The sequence below is a fragment of the Pinus tabuliformis genome, chromosome 2_2 (assembly GCF_031772625.1).
Source record: "Pinus tabuliformis cultivar Carrire ecotype Pingquan chromosome 2_2, CPIR1, whole genome shotgun sequence".
NCBI classification, from domain to species: domain Eukaryota; kingdom Viridiplantae; phylum Streptophyta; class Pinopsida; order Pinales; family Pinaceae; genus Pinus; species Pinus tabuliformis.
In genome coordinates, this window is record NC_142300.1 from 888562057 (window position 1) to 888587094 (window position 25038).

The 25038-nt window shown below is 38.6% G+C and overlaps 1 protein-coding gene across 1 annotated transcript; it reads left to right on the forward strand.

Moving 5' to 3' along the window:
* Positions 1-23885: 23885 nt before the first annotated feature.
* LOC149195872 (protein unc-13 homolog) lies at positions 23886-24696 on the forward strand. Its single transcript, XM_089408897.1, has 2 exons — positions 23886-24095; positions 24278-24696. The coding sequence occupies exons 1-2, from the start codon at positions 24048-24050 to the stop codon at positions 24497-24499; spliced, it is 270 nt and encodes an 89-aa protein (XP_089265023.1). The 5' UTR covers positions 23886-24047; the 3' UTR covers positions 24500-24696.
* Positions 24697-25038: the final 342 nt, after the last annotated feature.

The window sequence follows — 25038 nt, forward strand, 5'->3', positions numbered from 1 at the left end:
AAGAAGGGAAGAAGTGAAGATATCCAATCCTACTTCATGAGGATTACCGAGATAAAAAATGATCTTCTTTCAATCGGAGAAGTTATTGCTGATAGGGAGCTCATTCTCATTGCCCTTGGAGGTCTCCCTCGTGAATGACGTGTTCAACACTACTATCCTCAACAATGACAGGATTCCAGGTTTTGATGAATTTTTGTCTAGATGTAATCAAGAAGAAACAAGGATGATGGAGAGAGACATGCCTTCAAATAGGAATGAACCTACTTCATTCTCCTCTCATGCTAAGAGAAGAACAATGCAGGTTCAAAGAAGCAATGTCAAGGAAGACTGGGATTCAAAGATGGAAGGAAGGGAAGATGCTTCATTTGTAACAGGTTTGGCCACTATGTGAGGGAGTGCCCTAATAGAAGGGATACACCTCGGGATGATGACAACAACAACCACAACAATTTTAGGGGCAACAACAATCAAAGGAATGGCGTATTCAACAACAAAGGAAAAAGGAATGCTCTCGCTACTCAACATGGAAATGGTCGACCTCCCAAAAGATCAAGAAACTCCAAGTATGATGAATCTAATGTTGTAGATAACAAGCAAAAAGAATTTTATCTTATATCTGCCCTCTCTACTGCCTCTCCTCCAAATACCTTGGGAAATTGTTTGATTGATAGTGGTGCCTCAAGGCACTTCACTGGGTATAAAGAAGGCCTTCCAAATCTGATAGAAAAGGATACAAATTTGGAAATCATTCTTGGGGACAATGCCACCTATCCCATGAAGGGAGTTGGGAATGTTACTCTTCAATTGAATCAAGGTAACACCATTCATCTACAAGAAGTACTATATGTACCCGATCTAAAGAAGAACCTGGTGTCTATCTCGGTAATGGAAGACAAAGGCTTCAAGGTGGCATTCATTGATTGAATGGTATGTGTTTAGAAAATAAATTTTGAAGAAGCATTTACTCTTGGATTTAAGGTTGATAGCCTATATCAAGTTAGAGGAAGCCCATTGGGAGCTATGTCTTGCGATACATCTCTTCAATCCGAATTATGGCAGCGGAGGTTTGCTCATCTACATTATAAGGCTCTACCTGATGTGAGAAAGATGGTGATAGGTATGCCTGAATTTAAAGTAGAACATGAAGGTGTTTGTCAGGGATGTGTTGAAGGAAACATACAAGGGGACAATTCCCCTCAAGTGATAGCAATACTATCGACATTTTGCAATTGGTCCATTCTGATCTATCTGGTATGATGTCCGTGACATCTTTGGGAGGATATTTATATTATGCTATCTTTGTGGATGATTTCTCTCGCAAAACTTGGATATATTTCTTGAAGAAGAAGGACGAAGTATTCTCATGGTTCCGTTCTTTCAAATCCTTGGTCGAAAATCAAACAGGGAAGAAGATCAAAATATTGAGGACTGATAATGGAACCAAATATGAATCAAATGAGTTCAATGACTATTGTAGAGAAGTTGGCATTAAGAGGGAGACTACTACCGCATATACTCCCGAGCAAAATGGAGTTGCTAAAAGAAAGAATTGTTCCATTATAGAAGCCACTCATGCCATGCTTCATGATCAAAGCCTTCCGAAGTTCTTATGGGCAGAAGCTGCCAACACTACTGTGTATGTTCAAAATAGATGCCCTCATCAAGTGTTGGACTCCAAAACTCCTGAAGAAGTTTTCACCGGTAAGAAACCTGATGTTTCTCATTTTAGAATTTTTGGTAGCCTCGTGTATTTTCATGTGCCAAAAGAAAAGAGAAGCAAATTGGATGCATCTGGGAAGAAAGGAACATTTGTAGGCTACAGTGAAACTTCTAAGGCATAGAGAATCTATGTGCCTATGTGCCTGGTCAAAGAGAAGTGGAGATAAGTCATGATCTCACCTTCGATGAGGATGCTACCCTCAAGAAGATTAGTAACCTTCCTATTCCAAGGAAGGACAAAGAAGAAGATACAAGAAAGCAGGGATAACCGCAGGATGAGTCGATGCCCGATGTCGAAGTACCAATGGATCCCATTGATCCACCTCCTCATGAGCCCTCCTCCTCAAAAAGGAGACCCTCATGGCTTAGGGAAACTCTCGAAGATGCTGAGAATCATATTGCTCCAAGGGGGACATTTCGTGAAAGTAAGAAGCCAAATAGGTACCAAGGGTACTTAGCTTTCATGAGCAACATTGTTTAACTTGAGCCTTGCACATTCGAAGAAGCTGTGAAGCACCAAGTTTGGAAGGATGATATGAACGAAGAGTATGAGTCGATTATGAAGAATGATGTCTGAGATGTGGTCCCTAGACCCAAGGACAAATCCGTTGTCACCTCGAAATGGCTCTACAAGATCAAGCATGGAGCTAATGGAAGTGCTGAAAAGTTCAAGGCTAGATTTGTTGCTCGAGGCTTCTCCCAAAAGGAAGGTGTGGACTATGATGAGATATTTGCACCAGTTGCCTGATATACCACCATCCATTCGATTATAGCCCTTGTTGCCTCGCAAGGATGGAACCTACACCAGATGGATGTCAAAACCGCCTTCTTGCATGGTTCAATTAAGGAGGAAGTCTATGTAGAACAACCTGAGGGGTTCAAAGTTCAAGATCGTCAGACACATGTGTGCAGGTTGAAGAAAGCCCCCTATGGGTTGAAGCAAGCTCCCCAGGCTTGGTATGAGAGGATCGATAGCTATCTGATAAAGTTGGGATTTACAAGAAGTGAAGCTAATCTGAACCTTTACTTTAAGGTTGAGAATGACAAACCTCTCATCTTGGTACTTTATGTGGACGATCTCTTTCTGACAGGTGCAGACCCTCTCATTCATCAATGTAAGAGGGAGTTGTCTTCTGAATTCGAGATGAAGGTCTTAGGACTGATGCATTATTTCCTAGGGTTGGAGGTATGGAAAAAGGCAAGTTTTGAAAGATTTCGGATGGTGGACTGCAAGTCTGTGAGACTGTGACTACTTTGATGGAACTTAACTTCAAGAAGTTATGTGAAAGTGCTGCTCGACGTGATTTGGGAAATCCTTTTGAGTATCGTCAACTCGTGGGGGTCCTAATGTTCTTGGTGAACTCCCGTATGGAAATATGCTTTGCAGTGAATACATCAAGTCAGTTTATGGTTGAGTCTCATCACATACATTGGATTGTTGCCAAAAATATTTTGAGATATCTCTGGGGCACAATCACCTATGGACTAAGATACACTGTCGGGAATTTGTTCATGGTTATTCTAATGCTGACTGGGCTGGCAGTGTGGTGGATCGTAAGAACACATCTGGATGTTGCTTCTCTCTAGGTTCTGCTTCGATATTTTGGATGAGAAGGAAGCAAAAATTGGTTGCTTTGAGCATCATTGAGGTTGAATATATTGCTGCTAGTATGGCCTCCTGTGAAGCTGTTTGGTTGAGGAAGCTCTTCAGTGATCTGTTTGGACATGTGATGGATACCACCGTGATCTATTGCGACAATCAAAGTGGGATTCATCTTTATGAGAATTCCGTGTTTCATGATCGCTCCAAGCATATTGATATCAGGTACCACTTTATCCTGGATATGGTAAAACAGGGAGCAATAAGGCTCCGTCATATTGGGAATGATGATCAGGTGGCAGATATTCTTACAAAGCCCTTGAGGAAGGTCAAATTCTTAACCTTCTGTGAACGACTTGGAGTTGTGGAGAGACCCTCTTATGAGGGTCCCGTTTGAGTTGGATATTGAGCTCTGGGAGCTCCGGGGTGCTTGGGGTACTTCTTGAGCGATGAGCGACCATAGGGTGAGTGGTTCACCTTCCCCTGGTGGTGCGCGATGTACAGGGTGAGTGGTTCACCTTCCCTTGTGATACCCCATGATGGTCGAGATATGCATAGGATGAGTGGTTCACCTTCTCGTATGGTATATGAGCAGGATGAGTGTTTTCACCTTTTCTTGCTGATACATCCTACCCATGCAGTTTGGGACTCATTGGAAGTACGTCTCATCTGGCCAATGAGTAGGGAAATGAGGATAGGAACCTATAGTACTACCGATGGACGCATTGTGTACTATCGTACTCCCTATGTTAGGATGTTTGATATTGATCTGGGATCAATGGAGACTGATTTCGGGCCAGTGGAGAGTGGTATGACGCACTCTCGATCATTTCTTCTTCATTATTTCTTCATAGTTCAGCGAAGCAGGGATGTCAGAGATGGTATAGATTGACAGATGGTTTGGCAGGTGGAGTTCTCCCTAGTTGAGAGGGAGTGTTAAATTTGGCAACTAGGGCCAAATTCCACCTTGAACAGCTCATATGATGGAGATGATATTTTTGTTGGATTCCTCTTTCCGAGAGTTGTAGGATTGATCTAAATATCATCTCATTCTGACATGTATAAATGGAATTATGAATTTATTTCTTCTATGGACAAATTGTCAAGGTCAACCAACAATCTAATGTAGGCTCAAAAGCCCAAAAGACATGTCTCTTCACCCTCAACGTTGCATATAAATAGAAGGAGCATCTACCCCATTTGATCATCATTCATCTCACACATATCTCTCTCTCTCATCTGATTGGGTGTATGGATTTCTGGGCAGGGTCTCTCCTCCACATGTGCGAAGGACAGTTTGTGATTTTCTGTTTCATGCTTTGACCAAATTGCAGAAGGTTTGAATAGCGTTGATTAGGCAAAAGTTGACCTTGTTTGACTACAATTTTCCTGGAGAAAATTTTGTTTGGGCAGGCCGTATTTCTAGGCACAAATTTCGAGGCATTCTATATTGTTTGACCAACGTTGATAGCAGGTTTGACTCTGCGTTGACCAAGTTTGACTGATATTTTCAGGATTGTTTTGGGCTGATTTAGACTACCCTTGGAGGCCAAATTGACTGGGTTTGACCGAGTTGATTTGAATGTGTAATTTTGCTAAGTTGACCAGCATTGACTTTCTGGTTAGGGCATCTTGTTGACTGCAGTTTGACTGGATAGATTTGACTGTGATTGGGCAAGTGAATTTTGTATATTGTACTCTCTCTCTGCTGAACTTTTGAAGAATAATAAGAAGAATTGATCAAAGGATTTCCCCACATTGGGGTTTGTCCCTGGCATGTGCCACATCTTGTGTCCTCTTGTCGTGGCTTGTCTTTTGCTTTTTATTTATGTTCTATTTGCATTTACTATCATGTTAATGTGATTGCTAATCTAGAAATTGATTTTGGGCTAATAAGAAAAATTGAAGTAAATTGCTCTAAAGCATAGAACATACCATTGTTATCTAAAATTAACACTATATGATGAAGGAGGCTTATAGAACTTGTAGGAACGAGGGTGATGGCCATGATGATGGGGTAGAGCTCATGTATCGGCTTTTGCCCACGTGCTAAATGTGTTTGTCCTGACCATCTTTTGCATTTTGTGGTACATTTTCTTGTTGAATGTGGCTAATTATGCTTTTTTTCTTTTCAGTTGCATCAACCTCCTGGGCATCATTCTAGCCCTATGTGAACCTAGTGGAGGAATTTGGACCCAGGTGGGAGAAATGATGAATGGTGTACTAATGAGTGGAAAGGGGGTAATATATGCGGATGAGGGAGTGAGACCACACAACCAAAATCAGGGTTTCCCGTGAAATACCATCACTAAAGCCAAATGGTTAGTAAAAGAGATCCCATGGGACTAGAATCCAAGGTTAATATCCAAAAAGGGGTCTAGGGGACAAGAGCATAGACCTAGCCCATTCTTTCTGCCGAATCCCCCCATTAATCCATGCCTAGAAGTGTCCATGATAAGCAAACTACAATACTCAATTACCAAATGACAAGGCATACCTTTAGGTTTGAGAGGCCCTCCTTCAAACATACGATCATGACAGATGGGTGAGGGACCACATGGCTGGCTCAGGTGGCGGAGAAGTGCCAGAATGAGCTAGTTGGTGGCTGCAAGGGGCTACTGGTTGCTGACTGAGGACCATCTTGGAGAAATTTTTTCTCCTAGGGATATCACCTACAAAATGGTGGGTAACATCTGGCTCCAACTGGGACGTGATTTCTTGAAGAAGTGGACGAAGCTACTTGAACGGGAGGTCACGAGAACTCCAACAATCTCTTGGTTACCATAGACTTGTTATCTGCACATATCAACAATTGAACCCATGGGGCAACATGTTTTTCACAGTGTCTTATGATCACCCATGCTTAGTGTTAGGCCGTAAAATCAACAGAAAAATAAAATATGCAAATTTTAATTTAAATGCATCTAATCTACCATGAGAAATATCATATGAGGTTAGTTCTAATGCAAAATCAACATGCGATGCATCCTACTCTAACATGCATAACATACAATGTCAAGTGCTAGGTATAATCATAGACCCAATGCAACCAACATGTCAATTGATCAATACAAGAATGCATGCTTCCATGATTATTTTTGCAGCGGACCTGGCAATACAAATGGGAACAATGATATGAGGGGTTGTGAGGGAGGGAGGTGGGAAAAGAAGAGACCCACATGCCATAGAAAGGAACCTTGGAAGAAGGAAAAGACACCAGTCGAGAGGATTGGATTTGATCCTCCAACCAAGAGATGGAAATGTCAATGACCAAGTATATGAATCTTTGATGAAGAACTATCTTGGGCCTATCATCCTTAGGGTAAGGAGTGAAAGACTCAAACATGTTTAGGATGATACTATTTTGGTCATTAGGAAAACAAGAAGTGGACCCATCATCGTATTTGGGGAAAAACCATGATTCTTGGTCCTTCATAGGGGAAAGCAGCTCTTCATCAAGACTAGGGGAATGAACATCATCACAAACATCTATTTCCAGGGCAGGGGAGGAACGCTCAAACATGAAGAAAACCCTTTATCAGTGGCATGGCCTAGGGAAGCATCTTCCTCAATTTCTTCTATATTAGAGTCATTAGAATTTCCCACAATCTTGGAAGGCTCTTCTTTGATTGAATCATCTTGGAACATAAAGAAGAGACCTTTCCAACCACTAGGAAGGGCTTCATAAGGACCAACATTGTTATTCAAAAGGGGCGGAGCATTTTCTTCTTCCCTGAGCTCATTCTTATGGACTTGAGAAACCATGGGGTCTTCATTTCTATAATCATACCCAATTCCCCAATCAACAACCCAAAAGTCACTCGTAGATTCTTTGTTTATTCAACTATCATGATCTTCCTCATAATCCTCCCATTCTTCACTATATATTTGGTGTTGGTTAGGATGTCATTCATTCTCTTCTTTAGATAGGGAGGACTTTTCCTCCTTCGCCTATTCCCGAAGAATGATCTCCAAGGTATTTACTACATGATTTTGATAAAATGCCTCAAGAAGAAGGTCATCGGTAGGACTCTCTTTATATTCACTCTTCGTAATATAGAGCCTTTCTGATTGCTCGCAATAGTGGGAGAAAATCTCTTGGGAGTTATATGTGGCCATTAGTTTTCTGCAAGACTTTTCATATTCCATCATCCATTCTTGCAATGTCTGAGGGCTCTTGGGGTTGAGATCTCCCTTATTATACTTAGAGGACATGCTTTCCAATTCACGAGTCTCTCCTTTGGCACCATCATTAAAGTATGCATCAATAAGAGACTCTTCCTCAAGCATGAAACCATATTCAATAACTTCCTCCTCTCGAAGGACCATATCTAACTTTTGGGATATGTATTCATGAGATTGGAAACTCGGCCTTTCATGCAACAAGAAGTGTGTAGTCAACGTTGGAAGAGAAGGAATGCTTTTAGGTTTACATGACTCAAGCCAATCTGTACTTGGGGCAATGGATAAGACAAACAATTCCATTTGGTCATAAGGTTGAGCTATATTTTGCTTTGAAAGGTACCTTATGAACCTTACCACATGGTTGGTTACGGAATGTGGATCCCCATAGAACATTGGCATATTCTTCATGGATTTTGATGAAGGATATCTTGGGGTCCCTGTCATATCTATGGTGGGAATATATGTGGTCAACATGTTGCTAGGTCCTTAATGACGCGGGAGTCGCCAGAGTGAACGAAATTATCTTAACAAATGTTTGCTTCACCCTACAAGCATTGACTTTGAAGTTCAATGAAGAAATAGGGCTTCGTTTTCAATTGAGTTGCCAATAATGTTATGTCAATATGTCATATGGGGAACCAAACACACGTTTCGTATCCCCGACAACGACGCCAAAATGTTACTGCTCAAACTAGCAGGGGGCCTTAAAGGGACTCCTAAAGGGATAACTGCTAGGTCAAGGGCAATAATGGAGACTTAGCCCACTGTCACCTCAGCTAAGACTCCCTACTCTTTACGGACTTTCACTGATGGGAGGAGACCCGGTATATGGAAGTCACTTGTGAAGGATGTATCAACAAATGGATGTGAATTGACCTTAATGATCCTTTTCCTAGAAAGGGGGGAAAGAATGGAGCTTACTTGTTCTTCAAGCAAGGTACAAAGATTTCTAGGATAAGGAGGTGAGGATTTGAGGGTTAGGTTAGATGAATATGTTTTGTAAAGGAGTTTCCCAATCCTAAAATCCTTATTGAACTTGACTTCCCAAATGGTTCTTGAAGAATTTACTTTTCAAAGGTGTGGGACCACACGAGACCAAGTGGATCCAACCCAGGTTAAGGATAGGGAATCTAGCAACCAATGTTGTTCTTAACTCAGATAAGGGAGGGGAAAGGATCAAACCAAGAATTTCCAATTAGAAGTGTCAAATTGATCCTATGAGGTGTTAGCCTGGGGAATACTAGGGCAAAGTTTGATCTTAGAGCTAGGGCTTGGGTTATCTCACAACTCCACCATCGGAATGGCTTCAAAATTGAAGGAGGCCTTGAGGACACACCAATGCAGTAGAGGCTAGGAGATCGAAATTTTTCTATGGCTATTTCGTCGGGAAAGTGATGCCCTAGGTGACCCAACTTGGCTAGACCTAGAAGAGGAAGGGAAGAGGTGGAGAAAAATGTTCTTTGAGTGATCACCTATTGGTAGACCAATGTCTAATCCCTTGAGGAGAATGGAGTCTAGGAGAATGATGAGAAAGGAACTTGTATTTCTGTCAAGGATGCCTTAGTGACTACTTTGCTTGGCCTTTAGGGCAAGAAGAAGAGACCTCAAAGCTTTTATACTTTTCTTTGCAAAAAGAGATGGCTTATCAAGATAAATTCACCGGTAGAATTATCCCTAGGAGATTTCATTCACATACATGGCCCATACATTGAGAGATGCTATATAGAAACAATAATTCCACAATTTCTCAATTATGCAATGTAGCAATTAGCCCTAGTATAGCGAAAATCCCATTCAATGCATATGACAAAAGTAAAACAAGAATAACATTAAATGTATGTACTTACATGTAATAAAACATATCCAACCATCAACAATTTGACAATAAAGAAGCTCCAAGGTAAAATACTCCAATCCAAACATCAAAATTCATCCATGCTCCAATTCATCATCCCAGAAAAAGTGCGAAATTCTCTAAAGAGAAGAATGATTCAATCCAAAGTGATGATACAAATGAATTCATGTCTCTCCTATTTATACACTCATTAGGAGTTCGAATTACCTAATTTGAGCCTACATTAGCCCATCAACTAAAATAATATGCAAATAACTATCTATTGGTGACAAGCCCACCAAACTAGCTCATAAATAAAATAATAAGCCTCCCAAGAGGTCAAATGATCAATAATTCATGTCGTTGAGCTCTCTAAGAGGCCTGATGAAGTCCATAAGTGCCAAAATGATGGATTGGACTTCTAAAAGCAATGGACAAGTGGTTGGCCCCTTGTTCTCCACATAATAAACCTGTGGTGCTCCCAATGGATGTGAGGGCACACAAGTGACCTCATGGGTCTCCAAGTAAGTCAAAGATGCCTGTAGACCATCTGTAAGAGCTCAAATGATGGTGTAGGTGATGCCACATCATCCTAAAAGTCCTGGGTTACCTGCCAAGTGCATGACACATCTATGGGGTTGGATGGGAAAAGGTGAACCAGGTGCATCTTCCTCGTGTAATAGGTGAATCTCGATCCATCTTTGAACATTTTTTGGGATCCATGGAGTGTTGTCTACTGTTGTGGAGGCCCGTGGCTCTCAACACACAACCTACATGCTCCAATGTAGGTCTCTGGAGGGTTAGGATCCCGTATAGGGAGACCAAACCCAAGATGGAGACCACCTGCAATCCCACATAAGATCTAATGCATCCCGTTCCAGTACAACAAGTCATCAAGTAAATTGAGTAAAAGAGCTTACAAACCATGGACCACAGGTGGGGACTTCATAATGGCTTGCCCTTCTATGATGGACTTTGACATGTGCTAATGTCTCCAAACTCCAAATGGGTTTAACCGAGTTTCCCATTAGGTGGTTTCTACTTTTAAAGGGGATAATATGTCCAAAGTACATCCTTTAAAAGATGGTGGCATGTGATAAAGAGGTGAATGGAGTAGGGAATGAGGAGGAGCAGTCTTGGGCCACGTGTTGGGGACTGGGGTACAAGGGTAGCTAGTAGAAGGGAAGCCGACACTTGCGTATATAATGTATAGGAGGGAGCAATTGTGGTACATGAGGTGCCCCGACCTTGGTTTTTCTACCCTTCTTTATATGCCTTTTGCCTTTTTATGTTTTTTCTTCAATTAACTGCTCAAAGCTCAAGGGGTAAGAGCATGTTGTGTGAGATATAGTAGTGGATACCTCCTTTAAGGTAGGGTGGTTCATTGCCCACCAGGGGTTGGGACAATCATGGGTTCCTATATGATGAAGGAGGCTCATAGAACCTGTAGGAACCAGGGTGATGGCCATGATGATGGGGTAGAGCTCATGTATTGGCTTTTGCCCACATGCTAAATGTGTTTGTCCCGACCATCTTTTGCATTTTGTGGTACATTTTCCTATTGAATGTGGCCAATTATGCTTTTACTTTTCTTTTTAGTTGCATCAACCTTCAGGGCATCATTCTAAGCCTAACCCAAGGTGTGGGCAAGGGGAAGGGGAAGGGGAGAGCTAGCCCTATGTGGACCCAGTGGAGGAATGTGGACCCAGGTGGGAGAAATGATGAATGGGGTAATAATGAGTGGAAAGGGGGTAATATATGTGGATGAGGGAGTGGGACCACGCAACCAAAATTAGGGTTTCCCGTGAAATACCATCCCTAAAGCCAAATGGTCAGTAAAAGAGATCCCACGGGACTAGAATCCAAGGTTAATATCCAAAAATGGGTCTAGGGGACAAGAGCATAGACCTAGTCCATTCCTTCTGTCGAATCCCCCCATTAATCCATGCCCAGAAGTGTCCATGATAAGAAAACTACAATACTCAATTACCAAATGACAAGGCATACCTTTAAGTTTAGGAGGCCCACCTTCAAACATACGATCTTGATAGATGGGTGAGGGACCACATGGATGGCTTAGGTGGCGGAGAAGTGGCACAATGAGCTAGTTAGTGGCTGTTGACTGAGGAACATCTTGGAGGATTTTTTCTCCTAGGGATATCACCCACAAAATGGTGGGTAACAGGACCATTAACAGATGAGATAACATGAGTCAGTCCAACTCATGCCTTGAATCTACTTTTTACCTATTGATGTAAGCCTTTTTTTACGACTTCTTATTGCCAATAAAATTCTACCATAACATAACCCATTTTGAAGACAACACTTCTCATCTTCCTTTTACATAAATGCTCTATGGACCAATGTCCCTTCTTGGTAGGTCTCTCCACCATACCACTAATCGCACAATAGACACACACTAGTAACTACCACATTCTATAAATCTCTCTAGTCTCAGTTATTGGTGTCCCTGTCACACTCAACCAATATAGTCTTGCAGGTCTATTTTTTTGTCATATCTTTATTTTTTGTTATTTTGTGTCTTTAACTTTAGCACCATCCTGTATTTCAACATTTGTAGGTAGTGAGAAATGGTTACTTTGACACAACACTAGCAACTCAAGTGTCAGCATAATTATTGATTACAAGAATGTGGCATTCAATATCGCAAAAGGAGTTATTGATTTTTCTTTGTTGCATGAAGGTTGATTGAACTGGCATTGAATTGTTGCCTATCTAATAGTGTTCATATTTAGTATTTAGTGTCTTACATGATCATGTTATATTTTTGAAAAGTTCAATTTTTGTTAGGGATATCTTTTTGTTGGGCTATGAAAATGATTATATGAGGGTTCTAAGTGGTTAGGTGTTAAGATTTATAAAGGGTGTGATTTTATATTGGTACTGGAAATGAAGTTGGATTTGATCTTTGACTGGAAATGAAGTCGGATTTGATGATGCTGGGACCTATTTCTTTTCACATAGATAGTGTCCTAGTATTAAATGATAAATAACTAATTTAAGAAGACTAACACTAAGCAAAAATGGGCTTATTCAAGTACATGAAATTGCGTTGATGTCTAGCTCTGATATCTTGGAAAATTTTAGTGGTTTGTTTGCTGCTTGTGTTTAGAGGATTTTGTCGAGTTTGAAATTTTTGGTTTGTTTTGGTCAAAGATTTTGTTAGTCCCTTAAATGTTTATAGTTCTCATTTCATGCATAGATCCATATATCTAGTTTTATTATTATAATTATTATTGTTTTCTTTATATATTTGGTGGTTTGAGGAAATATATTTTATTTCCTTTCACTTTGTGGCATGATTTCAACATCTTCACCTTTTAGAATATAGTAAAATATTATTCTTATTTTATATTTTCTTGGAGAATAATAACTGATATTTGGAAAGGGAAATAAGCCCTCAATAGCTAAGCGAAGAGAAAAACGGTCTATGTACCAGGTTCCTGCACATTCATCGTAGGAGACCTATTGGCATGAGACCAACATTCCTTTTATGCAATTACACTTTTGATGCCAAGGCTAAAAGAAAATATGTTTGTTTCCTTTGAAGGTGATTTTTTTTTTCGCTTGTTGCATAATTTTCTATGACTACTATCATATGCCTTTCAAACTTCATGGGTAAGAAGACTAATCTGTGTGCAGATCTGGAATCACATGAGTAGAAGCTATGTTGCCATCTTTCAATATTCATCAACATGTGTAAGGGTACCAATATGTGGAGAAGAACTCGGTTCTCAAGATGCCTTAGCCCTGGGTTTAAAACATTCCTCTAGGTAATTCAAACTCTTCTTCAAGCACAAATATAAGTTTGTTGTTCATAAGAAGTGCATGTTCATGTGCAATTTTGTATATGTGGAAGAAATGCATGTTCACAGAAAGTAATGAAGCACCAAAACTTCCAAATGCAGAGGAAATCAATGAGATTTGACAGCCAAACTTGCTAGCTACAAGTCAACTTCTTCAAAGGAAGTCCACTTAGTCAACAAAGGAATGTCACCTTCAAACTTCTGCAATTCTGGATCACTGTAATAAAAGCCCAAGTAGCTTTCTACCATTGATCTATTAAGGCCTGAACTCTTTGCTTTCTTGAATGATCAAATAACAGATTTTAACTCTTCCTTTGTCAGCTAAGACTCCAATTTCCCATTTTGTTGTTCGTCTATCATATTAGGGAAGTAAGAGGCAAACTTGAGAATCTCAGCTAGACCACTATGTTACAATCTGCAGTCTCTTGAAATAAGGATATGAAGTGATTTATTCCTCCTCCTGCAATTTCCCATAATGTAGTTACCTTAGAACCATCATTCCTTCTTATCTCCCATATGGTGTTGATTTATTTGTGTCTGGTAGAGTTTTATTCTCATCTCCCTCAGCCTGCCATGTAACCCTCCTCCAAGTCTTTAAACTCCGTGCTGCTTATTCATTCTCCAACAACTCCATTTTTATTTCTTTCAACTTTTTCAGATTAGTTTTCTCAACTTCTGAGAAGATGCCTTCTTTAGATATGTCATGCATTAGTTTAAATTTTTTGTTAGTCCTACCTAAATCATTTTGAGTTGCCTGGGCTTTACTTTTTTCCCATTCTGTGACTACTCTTGACTATCTTCAAATTTTCTTCCAATTGAATCATCGTCGTTTCTCATGTATTTGTGTCAAATTGTTCCAATTCAGGGTTACTAGGCTTTTGTACTCCTCTTCTTCTAACCAACCATGATTAAATTTGTAGTGACCTAGATTTATTTGCAGTATAGATAATATGGTCAAAGCCGCCTCCATCTCCAACCCATGACTTCAACCTATTTGAATCTTCTAGAACTCTTTCTGAAACCAGGAATTTGCCCAATCATTTTGACACTCCATCTATTCCACTTCTGACATTTCTCCAACTTGGAATTATCTCATTAGTTTCAATATCACACAGAATGAGGTCTTCAAACAATTGGATAACATAACCAGTGAGGGGATCTTGATTACATCATTACACAAATATACATTCGCAAATACAAAGTTGACGAGTCACCCAACCTTCATATCTGGCTATAAAATGCAATGCACCCCACTTTTCACATTGCAATCACATTAGCCTTCATATTTTCATTCAATTTTGCAGAAAATGGCCAGTAGTCCGTAATACAATTCTTTTTTGCCTTTTCTATTTTCTCTTATTCAGGCTTTTAATTTTCCATTGGTTTGTATTACTTTTTTTTCCCATTTTCCGATGCCCAGACTTAATTTTTCAAAAAAACAAAGTGCTGAAGGACTAAATGGTTTTGTTATAGCAGATCTCTTCATATTGCTCTGAGATATAGGGTCAACATAGATATGTGATGCATAAAGTTAGAATAGTACTTCATTTTTTGTTTCAATTTTTTTATAGTTATACTCAATCTTCAGTGTTTCTTTGAAAATGTTGTTGTTGCTATCTATCAAAATAAGAAAATCCCTTAATGTACCCCCACTCCTATCCCCTATACTATCAAAGAGAATTTCCATGGCCTTTAGTGATGTATGAAGATAGAGGTCAGTCTTACTATGTCCTAGGATCTTGCAACCATGTACGACTCAAATGAACATTGACCATACACATGACCTAAGATTCTGCAACCATGTGCAACTCAAATGAACATTAACCATTTTGTGACAACAATTTGAAGTTATTTTCAAGCATGTTCACAAGTTACAGACAATATTTTCCCTTAATCCTTCATCCTTCAGCCAATCAAGTGTATCTATGTCAAGTTTGACATGTTCATAAACTTGAGAGGACCATTTATATCTTGGTGGTCTAATAGAGGTTCACCTTGAAGTTAGCCTGTGTTGGTTCTTCTATTGTTAAAAATTTGGAGCATAATATATAAATTTGCTTTTTGGTAGGCTTCAAGGTTGTTGAAACTTGAGAAACTATCTACTGTAGGAACAACCTCCAAGAGAAGGGTTGGGTTAGAGTTGTGACTGTGCCCCTCCGATGATTATGTCTTATAAAAATGTCAAAGGGAAGGCCTTAGTCTATGCTGAGACACCTATGCTATGTCAAAGGAAAGGCCTTAGTCTAGGCTAACACACCTATGCTAATCCTGCATCTTTGGAGAAATTTTCGAAAGCCACATGTAAAGATGTCCACAATCTTCCTTGCTTGAGACAGGAAAACAAGTGTTTGTAAGAGGAAGAATGTGCCCTAAGGAGAAGACTTTTGTATCCTTTTGGTCTAGGACAGTAATGAAGGAATGTCGATAGATTGGCCCCAGGGTCCAGTTGTCGTTTCTCCTTATCAACTTTTGGTCTTGGAATGTTCATTGGCTTGTTGATCTCTGGAGAGGAAATATGGTTAGGAGAACTAAAAATATATTTAAAGTTGTGATTGGGAAAGTGTGATCGAAATGACCTCTGGAGAGGAAATATGGTTAGGAGAACTAAAAATATATTTAAAGTTGTGATTGGGAAAGTGTGATCAAAATGTTGATAGAAGAATGGAGTTCTATGACCTTTGGTTTTACCTTGTGAAATTTTTGATAGAAGGTGAACCGAGTTCTCATAAGGCAGATTAGAGTTTCTTTGTCTTTGATAATTTGGTTTGCAGAGCCCACTCTTTTAAGCCACCAGTGGCCAACAACTTAACTTCATAATGGTGTGGGACTAAATTCAACCAAGGTTTGGCAATGGGAGGATAAAATAGCCTACAAGTACGAACTTTAGTACTTCTATTTTGGTATTTTTTTGTTATTTAAAAGTGCAATTTTTGTAATTAACTTGCCAATAATGACATATGGTAGTCAGAGGCTTGTATGATGTGAGCCTACTTCATTACAATATGTATTATATCTTTTATCGATATCAATGGATATTAGAAAAACCATTTTCCAGTAAAATAATGTGTGTGAAGGTTAACCTGTGCTCTCCATTCTTTCCAATGCCTCAATTATCTCCTCCTTTTGGGTTTTCACAAAAGTTTTTACTGTGATGCCTCTGGTGAATGTTTTGCAGTATGGTCGTATCAACATGAATTTCCTATTTTTTTTTTTTTTGAGTGTTCTGATTTGTCTACTTGTTTCTGAAGCATGTTGAACCTGTTAATAATATTTTTATTTGTTATTGCTTTTATTTTTATGTTTCTTGGTGTGTAAGAATGACCGTTGTTCTTTGTGATTTACAGAGTTTTTGAAAGCTAAATGTTTGATGCATTCTGAGGTTGCACTAGTTCTAGAGAGAAGACTTGAACAACTCAGGCAGACAACCGATGATCCCTCATCTCAAGTGTCACAGTAAGAACATATCTCACGAAAATAAATTTTTTCTGCCTTCCCTTCCCTCCAGACTACATAACAACTATATTTAATAAGAGTTAAGTGGAAAATTATATTATGTATAATGGAAGAGGGGTATGTTAGTATGGGTGCTAGTATTTTGTTGAATTTATTTTTATTTGAAATTTGCATTTGCAAGTAATTATTCTTGTTATAATTTCTATGCAGGGTGTTTGAAAGATCTTTATAGTATGTAAAGAAGTTCAGTCGATACAAAATCCAGATGTTGTGAGACAAGTTAGAGAGTATTCTTTATGTTAATTCCTAGGATTAGTGAATAGATAAGGATTATGACTTATATTTAAAATTTCTCACCTTTTAAATCCAATAGTTAATCAACTGTTGTGTAGTATAGAATTTTGGAAAAGAGTTATGTAATCCTTTACTAAGGCCTTACAGTGTGCTTAGCAGAAATGGATTGGGTGAGTTCGAGGTATGAAATCCTTTAATTGGGCAATGCCCATCTAATTGTGGTTCAAATTCATACTTTTAGAAGAGTTCATCTTACTGAATCTAAATATTGTTGCCATTACAGCTCTGTGTGATTGGAAATCTTTTCCCTGAAACTGTAGAAGAGGCCAAAGCTATGGTTCCATCCCTTAAGGTAAGCCTAAAGTTACCTGTTCTTTATGATCAAAAGGATGTTTATTATTTCTGAATTGTGAATCCTATTAACTCATGAAATTTGATTAAGATAACTACGCTATTGCATTTTTATTGGTGTAACTTTGTTTTGCAATTTGCATAGTCACTTCATTTCTTTTGCCTTTATATCTTTAAAGGCATGAAGTTGAGAGCTCAATCAATGCATCATTACACAAATATACATGCATAAATACAAAGAGTTGATAAGTCACCCAACCTTCAGTTCTAGCTACAAAATGCAATGCACCTCACTTTTCACATTGCAATCACACTAGGCCTTCATATTTTCATTCAATTTTGCAGAAAATGGCCATTGGTCTGTAATACATTTTACCTTTTCCATTTTCTCTTATTCAAGCTTTTAGTTTCCATTGGTTTGTATTACTTTTCTTTTCCCATTTTCTGATGTCCAGACTTAATTTTTCAAGAAAGCAAAGTGTTGAAGGACTAAATGGTTTTGTTATAGCATATCTCTTCATATTTCTGTGAGATATAGGGTCAACATAGATATGTGATGTACAAAGTTAGAATAGTACTTCATTTTGTTTCGTGTACGCTATTTTAAGAATAGTGTACGAGTTTTCTGTTACTTTTTTTTGTACATGCTATTTTAATAGTTTTATACTTTCTAAATATTGTTTACAATAGCTAGAAGATGTGAATAAGTCATATAGTTCGTTGGGTTTGCCTTCTAAATTGAGCACATGGAGAAGGGCACGAGGTAAATCACTGAGTTTTATGGTCCAGATTTTACTGTCTATTGGCATGAGAGATAAGTATGCTAAGAACTTGTTGTTATCAAAGGTTGTTGTGCATATTAAATAATCTTTTCCCACAGAATGCGGGAGGCACCCATTGCCATGTTCTTGCTATTTTAGTCATAGGCAGGCAATTGAGTGAATGATTCAGGGTCTTTTTGAGGTTTAATTCAAAGTTTTTGTTTGAGTCAGTTACTTGCAGAAAATGTTTGCTCGATTCCCCCATATTTGAGTTAGATTACTGTATTTATTGTATTTGTCTGCCAATGTCAGTGACTTGTGGGGAATGGTGATAAATTCAATTAGTTGTTCAATTTGTGATTTAAGTTCATTAATGGGCTTTGTTCTATTATTACAGGCTTGCCAGAACTTCGTCATGACCAACAACCTTATAAAGAATATGTCCGAGAAGATTTCAGCTTTGGCAACAGGGCTATGTCCTAGGGGAATGAATCAATCCCTCTCGACAAGGAAGGTCCCAACCTTTCTAAATTCAGATCCAGCTCCACTACAGAGCTACACCCAAAAATCCATGACAAAAAAAAACAGATGCCCCCTACAAGTGTCATGAATAGGCTTATTCTTATCAGATGTTATGTACACACTATACCCTTGTAGGTTTGATTTCAATGCCTTAGCTTTGGTGCCAAATATATTTTCTTCAGTTGTGTTTCTATTGCTTTTCTGTCATTTGGCGCTAGCCAATCTTAGCCAGGGTTGTGTTTATACAGTGGAATCTCCTTGATGATGATACTTTGTATTATACAGGGCAATTAGTGTCGTATATTCCCAATCCAATATTCTTTGTCAGTGGATATTGCATGACACTAAACTTGTAATGAACCTGGATTTGCCACCACAGAGCAGCCATATGAGAAGTAAGGGAGCCCAACAATACAATGTTGGCCTTAGCCCTTACAAATAATCTATAATGAGCACTTGTCCCACATAAGTGGGATGCTCCATGTTGATGTTATGCACAATAATGGCTCCAAGGTGATGTAGCTACCAAGGCAAGTCTGCATCCCTTCATCACAAGCCTCCATGGACTCCATTGATCCTCATAAGCAATGTAATAAATTGGGTCAGTTGCCCTTGCAAAAATATTATTGAAGCCCTAGGCATCCTTGAGCCATCTCCAAACCTTCGAACAAAAATCCAAGCTATCACATGCCAACTAATCTTTGATGACCTCCTCCAAGCCACACAATGCTCCTCATCCCATGGGTGCTCTCTAAGCAAGTGGATCTCCATGGGGCCCCAGTGAAGGGCATGCACCAAATTGCCAAGAGAACTTCGATGCCTACGAGAAACTCTTAAGCCAAAAACCATTTTGAGGTCAAGCATACACTAAGCAAGCTTTCTCAACTATGCAAATCCACCAAGGACTATCTCTCATGTACCAATCCATCTTGGATTATCTAGGGGCTGAAAATGCATCTTGTACCTCAATTCTCATTTTGATAACTTGAAAGCACTGTTGCAGGAACCGTCCCCCCTAAGGTTCTGGAGGCAGAACCGCATCACGTATAGATCTGCCATCAATCCTTCGGCAGAACCGCGGATCTGAAAATCGGATCCACGGATCCACCTTTTTTTGGTGCTTCCTGGCAAATTGGATCCGTGGGGGCCCGATCCATGGATCCGGAAAGGATTGGGTGTGGATCTATGGAGGTTCGGGCGTGTATCCACCGCGGATCGCGAGCGGATCCAAGAGAAGGTGGACGGTTCACACGGTTTCGCGAGGTTTTTTTGTTCTTTTTTTTGGAAATTTCAAACTGTTATGTGAGGAACTACACTTTTCGAATACTCCCAAGGTGCCCCTTGATGCTCCCTAGACGCTTCCTAGATGCTCCCTAATGGTAATGTTAAATTCTTAAAGTAAAAGTGACATTCTCCTTTATCTTTCATTTCCATCCTTTTACTTAAATTTTTAACATTACCATGAAATGACTCAGGATGTTTGAGAGTGGTTCCAACCTCATCAAACTTCATATGGAGAAAATAGAATTTCATATCCCATTCAAAATTTAGCAAACTTAACAATTTTCAGGATCAATGGGATTGTGGCGTTTCATTAGATTATATCATGTATGAGGGCATGTGATTGGCATTTAATCAAGAGCACCAAGCCCTATATGTACCCCAGTGTTGGTGTTGTTGATTGTTGAACTCCTTTGTCATGGCCTTAGCAATTATGTACCCTTCACTCAAGTCAAAATCATTGATCAGGCATGTTAAGCTTTCTCTACCATATTATAAGGCTTGGATTAAGCTGTTTGATCAAAATTAGGCAATGTTGACTAATATCCCTATAGAATTGAAGTAGAGGCAAAGGCTAGACAAGAGAAGAGGAATCTAGATTCTAGATGGTTGATGCTGGAATAATTAATCATTGATGTACAATGGATGCCATATCTATCTTGATTTATGTAAAAATATGCATGTTTTCATGTCTTTTACAACTAATTTGGTATTTTGGATGTTTTTTTAAATATAAATGCAAATATATATATATATATATATATAGTAGATGCTTCGCTTCCTAGATTTTGGGAAATGACACTTCTGCATCCCCACTTCCAAAAAACGTCCCCACTTCGTGCAACGTTGCTTGAAAGTCTCTGATAAGACAAACATCTAATATGATGCATATTGGTCCGACAACAGTTAGGGATTTTATTTCCTACAGGTTATAGCAATTTTATTCTAAGTCCATTGCACAACAAAATCCTTTTGAGGAAGCCAACGATTTTGTTTTAATTGTCATGGTTGCCAATGATGGTCCCTCATCCGTACCCTTTATTGATACATTTGAAATTTCAGTGGTGACTTTTTTTAATAGAAACACAAAGTGACTTTGGAGAACTGAGAATTCGAGATTTTTATACTTTTCATGTTGTATAATACCAAATTAAGTACTTAGTTACCTCTACTATCCTGGTAAAAAGATATAGAGAGTAGTATTTTTCTGAGGGGTTATGCCGGCCTAAACACCTTTATGATTGGCACATGCAGACTGGTTCTAAGTTAGGGGCAAAGTACCTTCTGGTCTCAAATCCCAAGTTATCTGGACCACCACCTCAACAGAGACCACCTCCACTTGCAGTCAGTACACCAACAAAGTCTACAAACCTCCCAAAAACTCAAGTCAGTACACCAACAAAGTCTACAAACCTCTCAAAAACTCATTCTCCTCTATACTCTACTCCTTCACAACAATTTTCTGGGGAAGAGGAGATTGATGATTTTGAAGATGAAGATTCAATAGCAGAATGTGTCTCGAGGCACCAGTTCAATGATATCACAAATCTTGTATTAGAGTTGCCAACTTTTAAATCAGGTAGTCTAAAGATGCTTTGCTTGTTCCCTTTCATGTTTTGTTTCATATTAGTCAATATAGCTTGCAGAATAAGTCAAGTAATGCCACGATATGTGGTAATTTATTTGTTTAATTGAGATGTAGACTGCCAGTATTCGTTTTACAAACAAGTCATGGAATGGATTGAAGGAATTTAACAGGTGGGCTGATAATAGCATTGAAACTTGAGAAAGTCTAAGGAGATATATCTTCTTGATTGTGCAGGTTTATCAAGTGATGATCTTCGGGAAACAACTTATGAAGTACTGTTAGCATCTGTTGGGGCTGCTGGGTAAGGGATTCTTTTGGCAGTTTTTTATGCTTTACATGATTGTATTTCAAGTTAGGTAAAAATTTATAAGAGACATTGGACACTTATCTTGCTGTCCAACCATGTATGGTGTAATCAATCTTACTTGCTGGCATTTATTTTTAAGCCAAGCAGTGGTCTTAAACTTCCAAACAAGGAAAATAGAAAAGAGAAAAAATAAAAGTTTACGAGGAAGCTCACTGGTAGCAAGAGTGGGAAGCATAAGCCTCAGCCTCAACGAGCAACAGGCCTAACCAGATTACTCAATACCATGCGTGTACAAATGCAGGCAAGTGACATGATATCTTACCATTTCTTTTCTAGACAATCTTGACTCTGTCCCCTCTTTGTCAAAGTGGTTGCACAATATGCATCTATAAATGCCTGATTAACGGAGTTGTTTAGTTTGTGTCTATGTTGACTTGTCAACTTGCTAAGAAAGATTAAACACTTGCATTATCACTTTGGCCTGTTTGCAATAGGACAAAAATATCTTAACCATGGGAGGAAGTTGTAGTCTTTAAAAAGACTGCATCCAAAGTTCCAGTGAACTGGAAACAAAGGCTACCCTGTATGTGCAAAAAACATATTCAATGTTCACAATTCAATTTTTGGCATGCCAAATTTCTGTTGCAATGCTTCCTGCGTACCTATCAATTTATTGTATTCATGTTGAGTGAAATCGCAAAATAAGTTGGACTTGTCCCAAAGCCTTATTTAGGTAGACCATAGAAACTTCTCTTCACAAATTAACATACCTTTTTGATCTATTTTTGATATTTTAATGGATTCGTTCACTTTTTTCAAAAAGGAAAAATGATGAAATTTCTTGATTGAGCTCCTACTTTTTCATATGTATTAATGCAGTTTGTGCAGGAGAATCAGTCCATGACATCTTAGTCGTCAGGATGCACCATTGGCACTTTCATATTGCAGATTGATCTTTGAGTAATATTCATATGATAATGCATTGTACTGACCTTGTACGACCTCATAATAAAGAAATACTCATGGTTCTCAACTTTTCAATATGAAAAAGTACATTTTGAAGTTATAAGTGATTATAGCTTGATTATTGTAACTACCTTTGTTAACTAAAAACAGAAACTTGCTTTACTTCAGCCTATCCTGTTCAGTGATATCAAGATGAATTGTAGAAACTGTTTTCCAAATCTAAATACAGCATGTGTGCAATATGATCAAAATCTACTGTTGAAGATGTTAAAATGCTTTGCTGGTCAACCAACTATTTTATTAGACATTTAAAGAAAGTTGAAAGTCACATGCACATCCCATGTTTGCTCAGCAAGAGTTCAGTTACCATTAATCTGTAGGTAATTGGTCATGTGTGTGGGTACTCCCTAATATCAGTAACATACAGAAGAGTTTATAGGTTATGAAGCAAATACTGAAATAGTTGATTAGCAACCAATTATTGAGAGTTTGATCCCTTACTCATCTGTATTATATTAGCAATCCCCAATAGAAGAGAACTACAACTTTGAATGTTATTTCATGATTCTATTTTCATTTTGTTGCAAAGATAATATCTGATAGAGCATTGACATATTTCTGATGAGTGCACTTGGTTGAGTGTTTTTACTGATACTCCTTATAATGCAAACTGGAAGTAATTGGCATGCATTTATGATCTATATGTTATAACTTTGAATTCAAATTTTTATTAGATGAGATACCATAAGTAAGAGTGTTTCACATGAACTTGGCTATTTTGACTTTCCAAGGGCTTCAGTAAGATTCTCATCTCAATTTTCTTAGAAAGCATTTTGTTACAGGGTTTATTGCATTTTCAACTGTAGCTGAACTTTTAGGTGAAACTTTACTATTTTCTTTCGTCATCATCTATGAGATGAAGTAATACCATTTACTACAGATCAAAAGATTTATGTTTATCTGGTAGATTTTGCCTATGTGAACAAGATTGCTTATTTGAAAACAATGTGGTTGTTTACTTACAGATTTCAGAAACAATGGATATACGAACAAGAGAGGGTTTACTTTCTGCTGCAGTAGGTAGAGTGTCCAACATAATGGATACTCTTTTGGTCCCTTTAGAGCTTTTGTGCAGCATATCACCAACTGAGTTCTCTGACAAAAGTCATATTTATGGTGGCAAAAGCTACAGGTCGTATACAGGTTTAGAGTAGTTGCACCTCATGGATTATTTTTACTCAGGGTTGTTATTGTGGTACAGTGTTAAACTCTTGCTTGTCTTTTTATTTGTTTTAGATAAAAGTTTTGGAAGAAGGGCTTCTAAATCATCCTGCATTTGGAATTAAGGCTTCTGAGGGTATGGAAGTTGAATTCAGATCTCTCTTAGTGAAGATTGAAGAAGCTGAGGTACATGCTTATGAGAGATAACTCTCCCTGAATGTTTTTCAAAGGAGGTCAATAATTAAAGAATCAAATGAGAATCATCCTAAATTTTAAACCAACATTTGGCAGTACAAATTTTGCAATCCATTTGTGTTTAAATTACTTTGGAACCATAACGAGGATTCTTTTTTCATTCATGATCTTAGGGGCTTCCTTCTTCAGTGGGTTCAGCTCAGCGGGCCGAAGCTTTAAGGGCTTTGAGAAGAGTTGCTGTTGAACTTGTTGGAAGACCTACAAGAGTTGATGTGTCAAGTGAAATCTGCCACTGGGAAGATGGTTATCATCTGAATGTTCAGCTATATGAGAAGTTGTTGTGTAGTGTGTTTGATATTCTGGATGAAGGGAAGCTACTTGAGGTTCGTTGTTAATATTTAGTTGTGGATTCTTGTTTGGATGATATGTGCTATACATGGGTACTGTTTCAGCAGGTATATTTAGATTCACTCTAAATCTGTGTGTTTCATTTGTGGTTATCCCAATTGCTGGGAGAGACTCAAAGAGCAACCTTTTTTGTACATTGAGTACCATCATATGTGCAATAAAATAATAGACTCGGATCCTTTAGTTTCTTGAAAACTGGTATCAGAGGAGCTCATGTAATAACTTTTCCTACCTTTTGTAGCTTTTATGTATGGAGAAAACATCTTTGGCACTTATAGCATGTCTATTAGCATCTTAGAGGCTCATGTGATATTTAAAAGTTATATACCTGATCCAAGCCACTTCACACATTCAAACAAGCCTATTCTCAAGGATTAGAGACGTTGGCATTTTTTAGATTCTCTAGGTAGCAATCAAGTGCTTGTATGAGTCTGTCCTGGATTGTCTCCATGTAGCACACAAAGTTTATCAAGAGCACTAGTAGGGTCAAGAAAGGGTGTCCACTATCTCCCACCTTGATTGGGAT

Excerpts from the sequence above, each read along its gene's own strand:
- LOC149195872 (XM_089408897.1), top strand. The coding sequence starts at position 24,048 with ATGGAAGTTGAATTCAGATCTCTCTTAGTGAAGATTGAAGAAGCTGAG. Across the intron at positions 24,096-24,277 it reads TGAAGATTGAAGAAGCTGAG|GGGCTTCCTTCTTCAGTGGG; the intron begins GTACATGCTTAT and ends TCATGATCTTAG.